We start from the raw sequence: 17,902 nt of genomic DNA on the forward strand, positions 1-17,902 counted from the left end.
ACCTCGTAAAGACACACTTCATCATGTGCGCTGTTTGTGAGGCGCACTGATTTTTATGCATTCATGCAGACTCAGACACACACTCACACACAGACGTAAACAGACACAACTTTTTCTTTACGTCATCTTCTTTAAAACCATCGTTGTTTCCAAGAAGGGAAACTGAACCATATCACACACCATGCACAGGATATAAACCAGAGCTCAGCTCTGCTCTCCAGGACATGCCTCCTGAGCTACTGTGAATGAGAACTGATTGGTATCTTTCCCATCTCCTGATGTAGCAAAGCTAGAATGTTTTCCCTCCTTTCTTTCTGTTATCAGGTCAGACTGAGTCTGTATAATTTACCATAGAAGAAAATACCATCTCAGCCGACCACCCACTGAGCCTTTCTGCAGGAGAATGCTCATGACCCAGAGGTCCAAAACAAACGTCTGTCTGTCTTTTTCTCAGATCTGTGCATTTACATCAAATCTCAGTGCCGTTTGATGGACAAATAAACAAAGTTTGGTTCAGAAAAGGTACATTTATTGCCTGAAAATATGTTACAAATGAAGTGTTTAAACTATACAAACTGTAAAAAGTATTAATGGCTTTTTCTTTTTCAAAACAGAATGGAGTGGAGTTGACCGTTCCATAGTTTCACCGCAGGATTTCTTCTGTTCTCTGCTCACGTCGAGATCACAAGTCTGTCCTGTTCATTAAAGAGCAGCATTGACACCTCAGCTTCAACACTGACTCGTATTTGAGTTGATTTCCTGTGAAGAGACAAAATAGATACTTAAACACAGATACAATGATTACATTGACACTGATAAATACACTATTTTAAACCTGAAATTAAACAAAGATAAATAAGATGTAATTTGAAAATAGTTCTCATTATAATCTGGATTTTTGTGTTGTTTTGTATTGTTTTGCATTTTGACTTGTGATGGATAAAAAGCATCCAAACCAGAGCAGCCTGACTGGAAAAGTTTTTATAAATGTTTGAACACATTGAGTGGTATTTATATTTACATTCATTGATCCCAGGGAGAAAGGGGTTAACAGACATTGGTTCTTTAATTGATTATGTTACCAAATATGTAAATAAAAAGATGAATAAATATAAATAAATACGCATCTTTATGCGAACTTACCTCCAGAGGTCTTGGCAGGATGCTAAGGCAGCGTTGGATGGCGTGATGGATTGATGGGAAGAGGCGAGGGTTGGGCAGGAGGTCAGATACAGAACCTTGAGTCTGGAGCTGGGATAAAATTCTCTCTGTCGACATACATGGCACACTTTTTGTTTTAAACATCATTATTTATTTCCATTCTAAAAAATTGATTCTACACATATCTGATGAAAATGTGAAGACCAGCTGAAAAATTGCATGAATCTCCATTTTGCACTGTTGGATCTTAAAAAGGTTCGAAGTAGACTTTCAAAAAGGCAAAAAAAAGGATTAAGCAATTTATTGAAAACAACAATAAAGTAAAACAATCTGTTCATCAGTTGATCAAAAGATTCAGACCACAGCTTTTCAAAGACTAAATCTGCTCTAAAATGTGGATTCAGTCATTTCCTGCCAGGTATTCTCTCTGTCATGACCTCCTGATGGTGAAGGCTAAAAATCTTTCTCTCTGTGAACGTGGTTGGATTGTTGAGCTGTATCAGCAAGACCTCTCACAACACGCCAACTCTGCTGAGGTTGGACGCAGTAAGACAGACATTTTGAATTTCTTCAAAGATCCTGAGGGTTAGGGGAAAAAAATGTCTAGAGGTAGATCCAAAAAAAATTTCACCAGTGCCAAGCTGGGGGATCCGTTCAGCTGTCTGTCAAGACATGGTGTTAGAGCCAGAAACACAACAACAACCTGAAATGTAATAAAGAAAATGTAATAAAACCCAAAATGCAACAGGTTGTTATGTTTTTGGTTAAAAGTCAATACATTGTTGGTTGTTGTTACGTTACAGGCTGGAACACATAGGAGGATCCTTGACCCAGATTAGCATTGTTACTGGAGCTGACTGCAGCCCAGTAAGCATCAGACGCCATCTGAGAGAGAAGAGCTTTAAGAAGAAAACACGTCTTCAAAGGCCTCGTCTCCTTCAACACCACAAACTCACCGTTTGGACTTTTTCAGAGAGCAGCAAACATGGGACACTGAAAAGTGAAGAAAGTTTGATTCTCTGAGGAGAAAAACTGAACCTTGACGTCCTGATGGCTTCAACGTTACTGACATGACCAGGAGATCCCATCTGAGATGTTTTCACGGCCGCACAGTGGAGGAGGCGCCATCATGATCTGGGGCTTTTTCCTTCAATGGACCAATGGAGCATCATGTTGGTCAGGGGCGTCAAACGGTGGCTGGCTCTGTGGAGATGTTGCAGGGGGCCTCCTTCATGACTGAGGGCCCTGGTCTGTGTGGGAATGACTGGGTTTTTCAACAGGACAACGCTGCAGGTCACAATGTCCGCCTGACAAAGGACTTCTTCCAGAGGAATCAGCTCACTCTTTGGACCATCCTGATGTTCCCCTGATCTAAATCACTCTGACAACATTTGGGGATGGAGCGCCTCATTACTGAGTCCTTTATTGCATTTTTATTCCCACTTTAGGGTTTGTTTGTTTTTTTGCTGTGGTCTTAAACTTTGATCAGCTGATGAACAGCGTATTTCACTGTTATTGTTTTTACAAAATTGCTTCTTACATTTCTTTTCTCTCTCACTGTCCTTTCCTCTTTTCACATTTTGAAACTCTACCTAAAACTTTTTCAAGATCCAACATTTGCAAAATGTAAATTCTTGTAATTTTTCAACTGTTTTCAAAATTTTGATTACGTGTTTATTGGTATAGTTGCAGCAAATTTAATTTGTTGGATTATGTGCATGCGTGAATGGATTTGAAATGCAAACAAAATGAGACACAGGATGGAAAAACAGTCACTTTGGCTACATTGAGTTCGAAATGTGTCAAAAAAAGTTTCAAGCAAAGTAACGATGTTCGAAGAGAGGATGAGAAAAGAGACTGAGATGACAAAAATAGACAATGAGAAAGACAAATCAAGGTGTAAGTGTTTGCTTTGATAGGTAAGGGAGTAAGAGGATGAAGCAGTATGTGAGGAAGATGAGACAGACAGTGTGTGTGTGTGTGTGTGTGCATGAAACATGAGGCTGACCTTGACATGCTGCCAGAAACACACAGACACCCTGGACCTCCAGGTCTTCTATCATCTGTTGAACACAAAAACTGGGATTATCCATCACCTACTACTTTCACTTTTGGGGTCACATGGGGGCCAGAGCCTACTCCAGCTGTCACTGGGAGGGAGGTGAGGTACACCCTGGACAGTCAGCCTGTCACACGGCTAACATTCAGAGGTGACCAATTCACCTATCAAGTATGTTACTGGAGTGTGGGCAAAGAAGAAGTGTGCACAACTGGGGCTAAGTTAAAAAAAAGGTTCAGTCAAATCTAAATTAAAAATTGGATTGAAGTTTACAACTTTGAAACTGTAAGTATGTACTGTCCCTCCAGCACGTGTTGTCCGTCAGGCTGAAGAAAGACTTTTCTGCTTTTATCAACGTGGCCAAAGAGAAGGGAAGATAACCTTGTCATATCAGTGTCACTGGTAACTCATTTCTTGTCCTAGAGGGAAAGGGAAATGCATCTTAAACTTGTATTTTCTGTTAATCAGTTTGAGCTTCAAGTCAGATCAGATCAGAACAGAAAAAAAAAATCAGACAGTTATTAAAAATGTTTACAGTCTTCTCCGGCAGTGGAGTGTGTTCAGTGGCACAGGAGGCATTTTGACTTCAGGTCATTAGATCGTCTAACTCCATGAAATGGAGGCAGGACGAAAACAAACAGATCAGTAGCTCTTTTCAGACCTCAACACGTCACATCTTAACCCTATAACACATTCCAACACCATCAGTAACTTTGGGTATATTTTACCTGATGGAAAACACCCAATAAGAAATACTTTACCTCAACATATAAATATCTGTCGTTATTACTGTCCAAAGTACGTGGGGTCCCGCTAAATTGATACATACGGCTAAAAGGCTCAACGGCAACGTTTTCTGAGGTCTCTTAAGAAGTTCATTTCACCATACATTGTTTAGCTGAGTTCATATGTTCACATACGTGTGTGTTTGTGGGCACATGCCCCTGAGGGATCCATGAGTGTCCTGTTTGGTTGCAGAGCAGAGTAGTTGTTGCCTTGTCCTGTAGCTGTGTGCATGGTCGCGTGTTGATAACTGTCCTCTGCTCTCTACATAGTGCATATCAAAGGTTTGGCCCCGATGCACACACAGACACACAAACAGGTGTGTTCGCATACAGAGACGAGCACTCAGAATGGCAAACAGCATCAGGGAAAATAATGATGAAACCATGATGCGCTTGTTTCCATACTTTTTGCGCTCAGTGCTAGTTCAGACATTTTTTTAATCATTACCATTATTGTTTTGTGCTTCATTTTTTGTTTCTCTTCTCGCGCCTCCCCTGGAACTCTTTGGCACCCCCCAGGGGAGGCCTGCCTCACACTTTAAAAAACCACAGGTCTAGAGTTAATGTGGTCCTTCTTAATGCACATTTGCATCTTTTCAGTTATTGCTTTCTGCTTATCACGTTAAAATTCCACTTTGGATTACAAAATATTATTGTATCCATCCATCAATCCATCAAATCATGTGAGGACTGTTTGATTTGGTTGTTTTGTCTGATTCATGTATTGTCGCTGGGAAGTGAAGCACAAGAGTCATTAGCCTTAAATCTACATGCCGACTTTAGAATAGAATAGAATAGAAAATACTTTATTTATCCCCGAGGGGAAATTCAGGAGTCACCGCAGCATTTAAGAAAACAAAAGTAAGAATGTGTATAGAAAGTGCAAAAATGTCCATAAGAAATTAGATGACGACATCCCGTCCACCACTCGTCCACCACTCTCCAGCCCAGCCAGTCTCCACCTCCACAGGGTCCAGGACTGAGCCTCCCCAGCAGTCTGTTCAGTCTCTGTCTCCTGGATCCTGTCTGCCCACAGCAGGTGAAGCTCCTCCGATGTGTCGCGGCGTCCGATGTCTGCTCCGTCAGCCACGTCCGTGAACAGCACGATGCCGCTGGGTTAGCACAGCTAGCTCATCCATCCCCCGGAGCTAGATCCCATGTTCCCAACAACGATGGATGGAAGGACAGGTCCATGTCGTCACCTCCCAGCTCACATCTGAGAACCAGCACGTCGTCCTCACCTCCTCCTCCTCAGCTCGAGGGAAATCATCAAGCCTTACACTAGCTAGCATGGACATGCTACAGGCTGCTAACAGCTAATTTCGCATGTAAACAATGCAGCCATGGTTACATGTAGGATCTCCAGACAAACACAGGAGAAAAGTAGTAAAAAATACCGCCGAAGCCACAAAAAGTTTGGTGTCCGTGACCGACAATGAATCATACAAAGTGATGATCCACTCCAAATACAAAGATGACGAAAAAGAGACGAAAAAATTACAAGAAACGGACAAAGACGAGAGAGCTGCTGCAACAGGCAGCTACTTGGGTAGCGCCTAGCAACCGAGGATATGGGACTATGTTTCAAATGAGCCCACACAATGTTTCTTGACAATCATCGATCCTCACCTTACAAAGTGATTTCATAGCCACAGAGTCCAAGAAGTTGACCGAGCTGAGGTCCAGCACCAGGCAGTGAGTGTGCGTCCATGTCTGAGCTGAGATGGAGACAGAAGAAGAGTCGACAGAGCAGCCTCGAGCTGGGTTCTCACTTTGGGTCCGGCTCAGTGCCTGGACGAGGAGAGGGGAAACCACATGTAAGGGATGAACTCATTCTCTGTATCACAGTTAAGTGCAAGGTAAATATAAGAGTTTCTTCTGAGATCTTTATGGAAATGCTCTCTAAACTGAATGAAGCATAGATGACCCTGCACCATACCACCGTTACACATCACAGAGACTCGGGCCCCGAATCTCTCACAGTATTTTCTATAAGTAGATGGGATTATATGAAAAGGATGTTCCCTTTGTAAGGAGATGATAAATGTGACGCTGGTGCTCATCTGGACTCTTAGATTTTCTTCATTACAATTATAATCTCACCTCTTCTTCAATCTATTCCTCAATCACACATGATAATGACTCACTCTCTATCCTCCCAATCATAGTCTTTTCATGCTCTGCCCTGTGTGTGTGTGTGTGGGAGTGTGGGAGAGAGTGGGTTAGTGTGTGTGTGTGCACCTGTTTGATCTCTGTGAAGACCAGTTCAGAGTTGGCAAAGTAAATGGGGCTGGAACAGGAGAGCAAAGTCACGCCAGGAACCTGCTGAGCCTGTTCATAAATAAAACAATAAAATGAAAACACTTTGAAAAGTTAAGAAATTGTTTAAAGTGACATAATAAACCTCAGCTAACATCTACCATGTGGGGTAAAATAAAAACTATAAATGAACATATGCGCCTGCACACAGGATCATTAATGCGTGATATCTGAAGTCGCGCGCTGAGGGGAAGTGATGCAGCAGCAAGACAGAGCGAGTGAAGAGAGAATCAAAGGAATGAACAGAGAGCAAAATGTTGACATGAATTCACGGATGCTCAGAGCCAACACAGACCGTCTTTGGTGTTTTGATGTGTGACAGATGGTGCTGTTCAACCAGGAATATATTTAGAGGCTGTTTTGGCTCCTGATCAGTTTTACTGCGAAGAGTGGCTCATTATTTTTACAAGAGACAAACCGTCTGTGGAATAATTCTGTCCTAGTTTACTTGTTAAAGACATCCTAATTTCCTGTCAGGGTTTTAGTTCTCCACATGTTTCTTTTCCCTCTAAATCAGGGGTGGCCAACAAGTCAGGGACCAAGAGCCACAAAAAAATGTGGTCTTATATAAACAAATTTACAAAAAATGAAAATCAATACATTTCCAATTTTCAAAGTGAGACTTATTGTGTTTATAAGTGTGTTTAAAATTTGTACTTAAAGCCATGTCAAAGACAAATTTCTGTTTTTACTGCAGAAGAGACAAAGTTGCATCTATCTATCTATCTATCTATCTATCTATCTATCTATCTATCTATCTATCTATCTATCTATCTATCTATCTATCTATCTATCTATCTATCTATCTATCTATCTATCTATCTATCTATCTATCTATCTACGAACACATAAGCAATTGAGAGGAGCACATGTAGAGAAAAGAAACTGAAACTTAGGTATCAATCTCGTCAACCAAGTATTGATCAATACTGATCCCAAAGTTGGCATCAATTTATCAGTTTTATGAGTGGATCTAAGAGCCTCACAGTGAAAGGCAAAGAGCCACATGTGGCTCACGAGCCACAGGTTGGCCACCCCTGTTCTAAATCACATTTTAAACCTACTTGAAGCAAGGTTCAGGATTTAATATGGATTTGCCTCCATGAATGAAGATCTGACTGTAGCACATGCTCAGATGCTGCAGACCAGAGGTGCTCTTTGGTTTTGTGAAACTGTCTAAGGACCAGGAGGATCAAGGTCTGGATTTTAACAAGATTGTTTTACACAAAGTTTTCAATACCTTTTTTAACCCAAAAATTTTTTAATCTGCATTCTGCATCAGTTCTTGCCTGTCTTGCACTGTTCCATAATTCTTCTTTTCTTTTACTTTGATTTTATTTAGACAAGTGGGGAATAACATTCCAATGTTATATATTGGAGAATAAATATGTTAAGTTAAAAAAATGTGATATTTTAGTTGTTAAAAAAAATAGATATCATAACCACACAAACACAAAAAGTACTGAAAATTGGCACTGTTGAGTACCGATACTGATTGCCAGGTACCAGGCATTGGTGCCGTATCGTTTCAAATGTGAACGGTACCCATCCCTTGCCTAGACCCACCTACTTCTCACCTTGGCCCAGCCAAACAAGCGGCATTTTTTTTTCAACAAATGTGTTCTCTGGATCCCAAACCCCCAGCAGGACCGAATACAACTTATTCTGAATTGACTGGCATTTACAAACCATTTGTCCAATCCAAAAACTGAAAAAAAATTGGGTGATTTTCAGTGAACTCCATCACTGCAATCTTCCATGTTAATTTTCACTGAGCGTGACTCCTGCCTCAGGTTTTTTCTGCAGCACAGACTGTGATGTGCATCTCTCCAGAATAACGTTAAAGTCACATTAAAAGCAACCTGGCTGTTCAGACCGCGGTCGATATAAATCTGATATGTATCAGATCCAGTACCAAACCTGATCTGAGTCTAACTCGAAAACATCTGATTCAATCTGACTCTTGCTGCTCACACTGTCAGAAACAAAGCAGATATAGGTCACGTTACAGCCAAAAAAATCAGATTCAGGTCACTCAGGTAACTGCAGTGTGAACACAGCCCAAGTTACTGTTTGACAGAAATGCACATTGATGCAGAGGAGGATTAAATATCTACAGTGTTTCACAGTGATGAGGGTAAAAATGTGCCAGTCCACAGCCTGCAGTCAGCTGAGAACATCAGGGTCGGTGTGAGGTCAGGGTGAGTCATCTCTTCAAATCAGTAAGGCATCAACAGTTATTAGTCATAGCGCACGGTGGATGAATAACTGACTATCATCCCTGTCTTTATTTTAAAGGATGAGTGATTCTGACTGATACACAGGTTACTTAAGGTTTACACAATGAAAAAAGTTACTGTGACATAGCTGCAGACTAACACTGATGGAGCAATGATAAGGAAACCTTTGAGGTGACAGACAGGGCTGGTCCAAGGCACAACATCCGGTCAGTAAAAAGCCTGGTTCTAAAGACTTATTGGGTCTAAAATTCTGATTTCACTATCTGCTCACACTGTATGGTGAGTGACTTTTTTTATAACGCCGTGGTTTATAAGTGATTAGGATAATTTGATTGTCCAATCAGAGACACAGCTCAGGTCACGTGACTGCTGGGCGCCCTGTAGCTGTTTGAAATGAAACACAGCTGGTGTCATATCAAATGTGGCTTTATCTGTGGATTGACTTTGTTTTACGGTTTCAGGAACAGACGGGTGACATTACGGAGGCTACGTCCATGTTTTATACAGTCTATGGTCCGATCAAACATTGAATTTGAGTTGATATTGAAGCATTTTTGTCAATGTGGATTGTGCGAATGTTCCTGTCTCACTAATTTCGAGAAGCCAGCTGCCTACAGATACGAAGAAATAGCTCTCTCATATCTGTGCTGAAAAACTGATATTTGAAAAGCAGTAAGGATGGAAGCAGGACGCAACAGTTGCTTGGTTTTATCCTGAGTTAAAAAATCTACCAACAAGTGTAGAGCTCACTGATGAGGAAGTTAAAACAGTTTCTTGACAAACACACTGTTCATAACATGATATGTTATGAAATAATATGGACCAATGTCATCAAAGTGATGCCAATACAGCTACAAGCAAAGAGGGAAGCCAGTCCTTTTAATATCTCTGTTCCTATGAAGATAGAAAACTGATATGAAGCATGGTATTTTAAAACTTGGAAATGCTGGTTGGTGGTTATCTTAAGACTCTGGATAGCAGACAGTTGGCTGTATCTTCAAAATAAGGAAAAACAGATGACTACAGTTTTTATCACCATGTTTTCCTTTTTTCCCTTTGCAAATTATTCTGCAATATGAGGGACCAGGACCAACAGTTTGTCTGTAGCATAGGAGCTAGAAGCTGGCTCCAACTCTCTGAGGTCGTAACAAAAAACTCTGCATTATTACAGAGACTAACATATTTCCCTTCTTAGATTAGTTTGAAAGAAAGGCTTTTTAGTACTTCATTAACAAATGACAGTAAATAAATAAATAAAAACAGTGAGCTAATATCTGCTTCTTCTCCATCTGATTGTCTGAACGTGGGTTATACTGATAAACTCTAATAACTGATGCTGATCATCTAAACCATCTTTGTGTCTGACAGTGAGCTCACCCAGCTTCTCTCTGAATGACATTTCTATGTGTATGATGCACCAACCTGTTGCTTCCTGTAGCCCAGTGTTTTTATGGCTCTTAACCAATCCAGACATTAGAAATATCAAGGTACCAAACAGACAGACAGTCTGTACATACACTTAAAGCATCATTAAAATGTATCTGAGTTTGTGGATTTGTAAACACAGGTCGTTGTGACACCTGAGAGACAGTGTGAGTTTACCTCTGAGTAAAGTTCCACGTCTCTGTAACAATCTGTACCAGGAATACGACCCAAAACAACAGTGGAGGAGCTGAAAGACAAAGAGTAGATAAAAGTCAACAGAGAGACATGGAGAATACAAATAAAGTAAAAGGCTGCCTGGGAAATGAGTGGGAGGGGACAAAACAAAACTTTAGCTAAGTGTTAAGAATAGAAGTAAAATATTAACAAACTGACAACAAAAATCTCAATTTCTCAAATTATTTTCATACCACTTATTTCTGCTCTTGAGTTAAACTTGATTTCCCATGAGACCTTGTGATTTTTGTGGCAGAGATGATCATTTCTTTTTGAAAAAATGAAAAGTTATTCGACTTCTCCAGAATTACAAAATTCTTTACAAATTTTACACCGAGGAACTTAATTTCCTTACCCAGCCTCTTACAAAGTGGCGAACCTTTCATAACCTCCCTTTACTGAGCCACTTGGCCTCTCTGTAATGTCTCTCTTATACCCAGTCATGCTATCTTCTTTTTCTAAGCATTCAACAACTTTTTTTAGTGTTTTGTAGCCAAATGTTTTGACACACAGTATGCAGTTTTTCAACAACTTTTTTTTCATAAAACATTGGAATTTTCTTTTATTTTCAACATTTGTGGGTTGTTTTTCCAATTTAATGGGGGTAATTCCTATTTTTATACAGAAATCACTTTTTTTAACTAAACTTATTTAATAAGTTCTTTATCTATAGGGGGAATAATAATGCCTGGATCTCCCAACTACTGAAAAAGTAAGGGTTAACGCTCCCTGACTTCCACTACTACTACTAGGCTTGTAACATCATTTAGCTTCTTTTCTGGGACCCTGTGAAGTATCAAGTGAACAGTCCCCGTGGGTAGACCTTGTGGTCTCTTCCTCACATTGTTCATTTTAGTGAGGAGTTTGCTCTTCACCACCTGTTTCACCCAAACAGCTCAGCTCAAACCCAGTGGGAATAAACACATTGATGATCGGGATCCAGTTCAGGAAGGTGTTTGGCGTGCACACATTAACCTTATAGCTGTTTGTTGACTCCTTCCCTTTCTAATCCAGCCTTTCGAACTTGGCCGGCCACTGCATTAAAAGCTGTAAACAATCTTTTTTTCCTGAGGATTATTTTTATTAACTTGCTGACTTGACTACAAAATGTGATCCTGGCGACTCTCACCTGCTTTCGGGCGCAGATATTAAGCTCTGAACATACTCCTACAGCAGGGATCTCCAACCCCTACCCTAGAGGGCTGAGAGGCTGCAGGTTTTCTTTCCAACCAGAAAACTCCACCAGCTGATTTCACTGATTACGTCACCTTTAAGCAGAGAGCTGAGACTAATCAGTGAAATCAGCTGGCGGAGATCCCTGTCCTACAGTGTACACTAGACATGATCTGCTGCAGTTGTAAAATTTTACATAAGGCTAACTTTACCAAAGCCAGAGTGGCTAAAATCTATCCTAAACAGGTGACTACAGACATATTATATCCTGCCCAAGGCTGACTGAGTTCTGATTTGAGGCATTTAGTAAAGTCTCAGGGCTTGTTATTGACCAAATGTCCCTTGTGTCCCTCTTTGGGCTTGACTCCATCTTCAGTGTGCCTGAGCATGCTCAACAAGTTATTTCTTTCCCTACTTGCAGTCACTCTCAACCTCCAACCCTTAACAATAGGATTCGGGGGTTGTTGCACTGTGTCCATGACAGGGTCATAAGGATTAATCATAACTGACCGTTGCGTCCTGTATATGAGTGTCAGCAAAGAGAAAACGACAGCCACAGCCAGACCCAGGTCCAGGTTAAAGACCAGTGTAGAGACTAAGGATGCTGCCCACACCAGCTGCAGGAGACAGGAGAGTGGAGTCAGAGGAGGTTAGACTGTTTTTATCAGGTTTAATGCAAAGAGGTAGAATGCACTTATATCTCTGTGTGTCTGTGTATACTGTATTTGTGTGTGTTGCCCACCAGGTCTAATCTGTCAGCCTTCCAGAGCACAGGCACATCTTTGAACTGAGCCAGCATTCCCTGCAGGTTGACTGTGATGATCACTGCCAACACTGCCTGGAACAAACACAGCGAGAGTTCAGACCGAACACTGGCAGAGACACGTGAATCATGCTGACAGTCCGTCTCCTCCAGATGGAGAGTGACTTAACGTTTCTTAAAACATCTTCACTGAAAGGCTCTATTATTCATGCTGGTAGTTAATGCCAAAAAAGTTCCTCTTTGCCAACTTTTCACCAACTCCTGTTAAAACACAAAAACTTTCTGACAGCATTCAGTAGAGTTTCGAATAGAGTCTATGCAAAACAAAAAAAAAAAAGTACTTTTGACTCTTCTCAATTCTAAAACCACCACATCACTGCAGGTCACTTGTACACACCTGATAAAAATGTTAAGACCAGATAAAAAATTGCACAAATTTACATTTTGCACTGTTGGATCTTAAACAGGCCCTTAGTAGAGTTTCAGAATTCAAAAAGAAGAAATGGGAGTGAGAAAAAAATAATAAGCATTAGTAATTGAAAACAAGAATCAAAGTGAAATAGGCTGATCAAAAGTTTAAGACCACAGCTCAAAAAACCTGAAACCCCCCTAGAAAGAAAAAAGGACTCAGTAATGAGGAGGTCCACCGTTTTTGTTGATCACTCCAAAAATGTGTTTAATGGAGGATCATCCTCTGTCTGGACCTGATGTCCATTTCTGTAAACGTCCCTCTCCGTCCATCCCCAAATGTTGTCAGAGTGATTTAGATCAGGGGAACATCAGGATGGTCCAAAGAGTGAGCTGATTCCTCTGGAAGAAGTCCTTTGTCAGGCGGACATTGTGACCTGCAGCGTTGTCCTGTTGAAAAACCCAGTCATTACCACACAGACCAGGGCCCTCAGTCATGAAGGAGGCCCCCTGCAACATCTCCACAGAGCCAGCCGCCGTTTGACGCCCCTGACCAACTTGAAGCTCCATTGGTCCATTGAAGGAAAAAGCCCCAGATCATGATGGCGCCTCCTCCACTGTGCCGCCGTGAAAACATCTCCAGTGGGATCTCCTGGTCATGTCAGTAACGTTGAAGCCATCAGGACGTCAAGGTTCAGTTAAATTCCTCAGAGAATCAAACTTTCTTCACTTTTCAGTGTCTCATGTTTGCTGCTCTCTGAAAAAGTCCAAATGGCGAGTTTGTGGCGTTGAAGGAGACGAGGACTTTGAAGACGTGTTTTGTTCTTAAAGCTCTTCTCTCTCAGATGGCGTCTGATTCTTACTGGGCTGCAGTCGGCCTCAGTAATGGCCTTAACTTGGGTCAGAGATTGTCTTGTGTCTTAATGAACAACCTATCAGATCCTCTGGCTCAGTTTTGGTGAAATGTTTTTGTGTCTACCTCTTGACTTTTTCTTTCCCTTACCCTTAGGATCCTTGAAGAAATTCAAAATGTCTGTCTTATTACGTCCAGCCTCAGCAGTGATGGCGTGTTGTGAGAGGCCTTGCTGATGCAGCTCAACAATCCGACCACGTTCACAGAGAGAAAGATTTTCAGCCTTTGTCGTCAGGAGGTCATGACAGAGTGAATACCTGACAGGAAATGACTGAGTCGAGATTTTTGTGCAGATTTAGTCTTTTAAAGTCTGTGGTCTTAAACTTTTGATCAGCTGATGAACAGATTGTGTCACTTTATATGTTGTTTTCAATGCTGACTCATATTTATTTGTCTCACTCCCACTTCTTCTTTTTACATGTTTAAACTCTACTTAGAAGCTTTTTACTTTTGTCTGCTTTGGACATGTATAATTTTACACCAGAAAAAAATACAATATTAATAAAGTAAAGTGTCTTGAAACTACCATGTATAGCAAAAAGGTTTGTGGTGTCACCTTACCTTTGGCAGCTGCTCAAAGAGATGACCAATCTCCAACAAAATGGTTAAAATCACCAAAGCTGATACCAGACCTGCCATCTGAAATGACACGGAAACAACAGACTCTATAAAAAAAACACAACTTGATCTGAGTCTTTGGCAAAAATAAAGAGTGGATTGAGGTTTTCATGTCTACCTGGGATTGGACACCGATACTATCCTGAACAACACTCCTAGAAAAAGAGCAGCTGACTGCGAAGCACTGGAACATCGCTCCGATGGTGTTACACAGAGCCAGAGCCAGCAGGTCCTGAAGCAGAGACAAACAGAAGTATTTAGTAAAGTACAAACAGAAGCTGATCAAGGATGAGACTGAGGAATAAACCCAGAGTAACTTGTTATCCTGTAGTTATCATGTTTTTGTTCATACAGGTCCTAATTTTTTTTTTTTCAGAAAGACATTAACCTCTGCAAAAGTAATCTTCAAGAGTTTAGAAAGTTTTACTGTTTTACAACCACAGAATAAGAATGCCCTTTATCACGTTTCAGGCCTACTGTTAAAGCAAAAACAGAGTGAAAACAAAAGCAGTGTTAAATAAACTGGGAACATGTGCAGCTTTGCAATTTCTCACAGTGAACTGAACCACAGCAGCTAAAACATCCTGACACTAACAGAATATCTTTAATAGCTCTTAGAGTCTGGAGTGGAAGAAACTATCTTGAAATAAATCTCCCTCAATTTCATGAGAAGTTTCCTTGATAGCCATGAAAGCACCATGTTTCTGTCAAAAGCTTCTGCTCATCCTTTGTGCTGAGAGCAGCTAGAGTGGCTCAGGCATGTACTTCACATGTCTTTGGAGTGCCTCCCTTTGGAGGTTTTATGGGGCTATGTCTCTCTGGGAGGATACCCCAAAGGCTGGAAGTAAGCTCATAGTAGATATTTTATCTCTGGCTAATCTGGAAGAGTTTATGCTGCTGAGGCAGGGGGATATAGGGTTACTTTGTTCGCCACCGTAACTCACAGGTAAGTGCTAAGTAAGCACAGATGGGTGCAAGGAAAAAGATGCAAAAGATGGATGTTTGTTTAAATGGATGGATGCATCGGTGGATGAACTAAAGGATGCATGTAGGACTGGATGAATGGATAGATGAAATAGTACATAATGTGCTACAATAATAACACTCTGGCTTTATATACATTATGTTATGAATGAAAGAATAGAATAGATTAACTGACAATAGAAAGAGGAATGGATGAAGAAAGGACTGATGCATGAATGGCTGCATAAAATTGTTGGATGGATGGATCGATTGAAGGATGGATGGATGGATTCATGGATAGATGTATGATAAGGGTATGGTTGGGTGGATGGATTGATGAAAAGATAAATTAGTATTTGGTTAGACAGACAGACAGACAGACAGAAAGACAGACAGACAGACAGACAGACAGACAGACAGACAGATAGATAGATAGATAGATAGATAGATAGATAGATAGATAGATAGATAGATAGATAGATAGATAGATAGATAGATAGATAGATAGATAGATAGATAGATAGATTTGTATTTGGTTAGATGGACAGAAGCATGGATGGATGGATGGATGGATGGATGGATGGATGGATGGATGGATGGATGGATGGATGGATGGATGGATGGATGCATAGATGGATGGATGGATGCATAGATGGATGGATGATTGCATTGTCTTAAAAAAACAATCTTAGCTGAATTGTCAATCTAATCTTGTGAGCCTGTACCTGACTGGGGTCCACCTGGTAGTTGTGTTTGCGGGCAAACACTGAGCCCATTGCTGAGAGGAAACTGAAACCAACCAGAGCCACACACAGAGCTGGAATGAAGAGCTCTCTGGCCTGGGAGAGAGAGGGAATGACTGGTAAAGAAAGGCTGGAGAAGAGGAAGAGGAGGAAGGAAAGAAATGGCAATGTGATCAACCCAATGACTGAGTGAAGAAAATGAGACACACAGCAACAAACATATGACCTCAGGTCGAGGCTGAGTCACCTCCTGGATCATCACTCACCAAGATGACTGCATGTTTTTTTTTAAAGCTATTAAAGCTAACACAATGATAACAGCATTTTTCTCAATGATTAGAGCAGAAGTACTCAAGGTCAACAATCAGAAGTACTCTGAGGCTTTGAAAGTTGATATCAGAGGCTTATCAGTAAGAAAAACACCAGTTTGATAACACACTGCATGTGTTGGAAATGCTAATGAAATGTTAATTAATGTCTGCATGCAAAACAACAACAGAAAACAAACCATGACTCTGTTCTACTGACCCACTGGGTATGTGTCCCACCACCTGGACTCTGTACTGTCCTGCCAGATCCATCTGCACCGACACGACTGTACACAGGACAATCTGTGGGAGGAAACAATCGGCGTGACATCTTCTGCGCAGCGAGAGCAGTTTGGAAAATGAAAATATACAAATTTCTACCTCTAAATGCTCTATCAACCAGTCTGTTCCTGCACGTCTGTCGGAGTACGTGAACACAGACCTTAGTTTTAAACTTACAGTCTGTTGTTACAGCTAACTTTAAGAGTGGTTAAAGACATGTTAGTGCTGTCCATTAAAGAGAACCAGTGTTTATTTTGACGGCAAACTCTGATTTTATCATAACACACCACTTAGTCTAAGTCATACTTTAGTCATCTGAAACCTTTCAGTCTTAGTCTAGTTTTAATCAACCCAACATTAGATTTCGCGAAAAAAAAGACCAGATTTTTCGCGAGCGTGTGGACGCGTTAGTATCCCCTAGTACAGCCCCCCCTGGTATACATGACTTCTCGCGTCCCTGCTGAAAGAGTATTTTAACTGGAGTCCTCACTGCCGTGGAGGACAGGCGGCCAGGCAGCCAGGACAAAACACCTATGCTGTGGAGCACAGCCAGGCAGCCAGGACAAGCAGCCTATGCTGTGGAGTTCAGACAACAGACAGCCAGCCAGCCAGCAGGTCCATGCCATGGAGCACAGGCACACTGTCCCCACGCGGTATCTTAATGTGCATCAGGGTCTACAGCCTTCCCTCCTCATCCATGATTTTTCCTTTTGGGTTTTTCAGATTATTGAGTTGAAACAACTTAAAATTTTAAGTTGGATTAATGCAAAATGTTGATTTGAGAAGAATTAAAATATTAAGTTTATTTGACCTATTTCATTTCAAAGAACTTAATTTATTTAGGTGTGAAGCAATCAATTTAAGTTGGTCCAACTACTTCTTTTTATTAGTTGTAGCAACGCAGAATTTCAATTTGATATGATCCACAAAAATAAATTGGAAACCTTAACTTAAAAATATTGAGTTGGATTGATTTAAAAAAAATCACATCACTTCAACTGATTGAAGATTTCCTTTTTACAGCATGTTTCATCCTCTCCATCTGGAGTTTCATTTTCATCTCTCAGCTCATCATGATGAAAAAGTTTCTAAGTTTGGGGCATGTGGTTACATGAGACTGTAAAGCTTTTCTTCTCTTATTTCTCGCCTTTTCATCGCCACTCCTGCTCTACCTACTGTCCATATTGGGATTGTCCCATAGTTCTATCATAGTAAAGGTATTTACTTGTTCACATGATCATCTCAGCACTGTGTGTGCACAGGCATGTTGTCAAGGTAAGGTGCAGGCTGCCCAGGGACAGCGTTATCAGCTTCCATAATACATTTCAACCCAGAGCCACACCAGGCCTGGGTCCCTCCCAAACATTTGATCTCATCTTCATTGGTGAAAGTGTCACTTTTATTGCACCACAGTCTTGGTCATTGTGTCTAACTTTTAATTTAGTTTTAGACTGTGAAAAAGGTTTGTTGACAAATATTTTTCTACTTGGTCTTCTTAAACAAAATTT

At 40.9% G+C, this 17,902-nt stretch overlaps 1 protein-coding gene across 1 annotated transcript in view; it reads right to left on the reverse strand.

Moving 5' to 3' along the window:
* Nucleotides 1–444: 444 nt before the first annotated feature.
* Nucleotides 445–17,902, reverse strand: part of slc26a6.1 (solute carrier family 26 member 6, tandem duplicate 1) — a 60,354-nt gene continuing 42,896 nt past the window's right edge. Inside the window, exons 8-19 of the mRNA XM_074681033.1 lie at nt 16,333–16,415; nt 15,787–15,934; nt 14,217–14,330; nt 14,042–14,119; nt 12,139–12,234; nt 11,907–12,013; nt 10,167–10,236; nt 6,247–6,336; nt 5,635–5,796; nt 3,170–3,224; nt 1,144–1,268; nt 445–759 (exon numbers count right to left, since the gene is read on the reverse strand). Coding sequence (XP_074537134.1) covers nt 730–759; nt 1,144–1,268; nt 3,170–3,224; nt 5,635–5,796; nt 6,247–6,336; nt 10,167–10,236; nt 11,907–12,013; nt 12,139–12,234; nt 14,042–14,119; nt 14,217–14,330; nt 15,787–15,934; nt 16,333–16,415 — 1,158 coding nt within the window. The 3' untranslated portion in view covers nt 445–729. The remainder of the gene's footprint in view (nt 760–1,143; nt 1,269–3,169; nt 3,225–5,634; nt 5,797–6,246; nt 6,337–10,166; nt 10,237–11,906; nt 12,014–12,138; nt 12,235–14,041; nt 14,120–14,216; nt 14,331–15,786; nt 15,935–16,332; nt 16,416–17,902) is intronic.

Source organism: Halichoeres trimaculatus, unplaced genomic scaffold, assembly GCF_033239565.1.
Source record: "Halichoeres trimaculatus isolate MK-OKI-2021-1 unplaced genomic scaffold, fHalTri1.1 fHalTri1_scaffold_11, whole genome shotgun sequence".
NCBI lineage: Eukaryota > Metazoa > Chordata > Actinopteri > Labriformes > Labridae > Halichoeres > Halichoeres trimaculatus.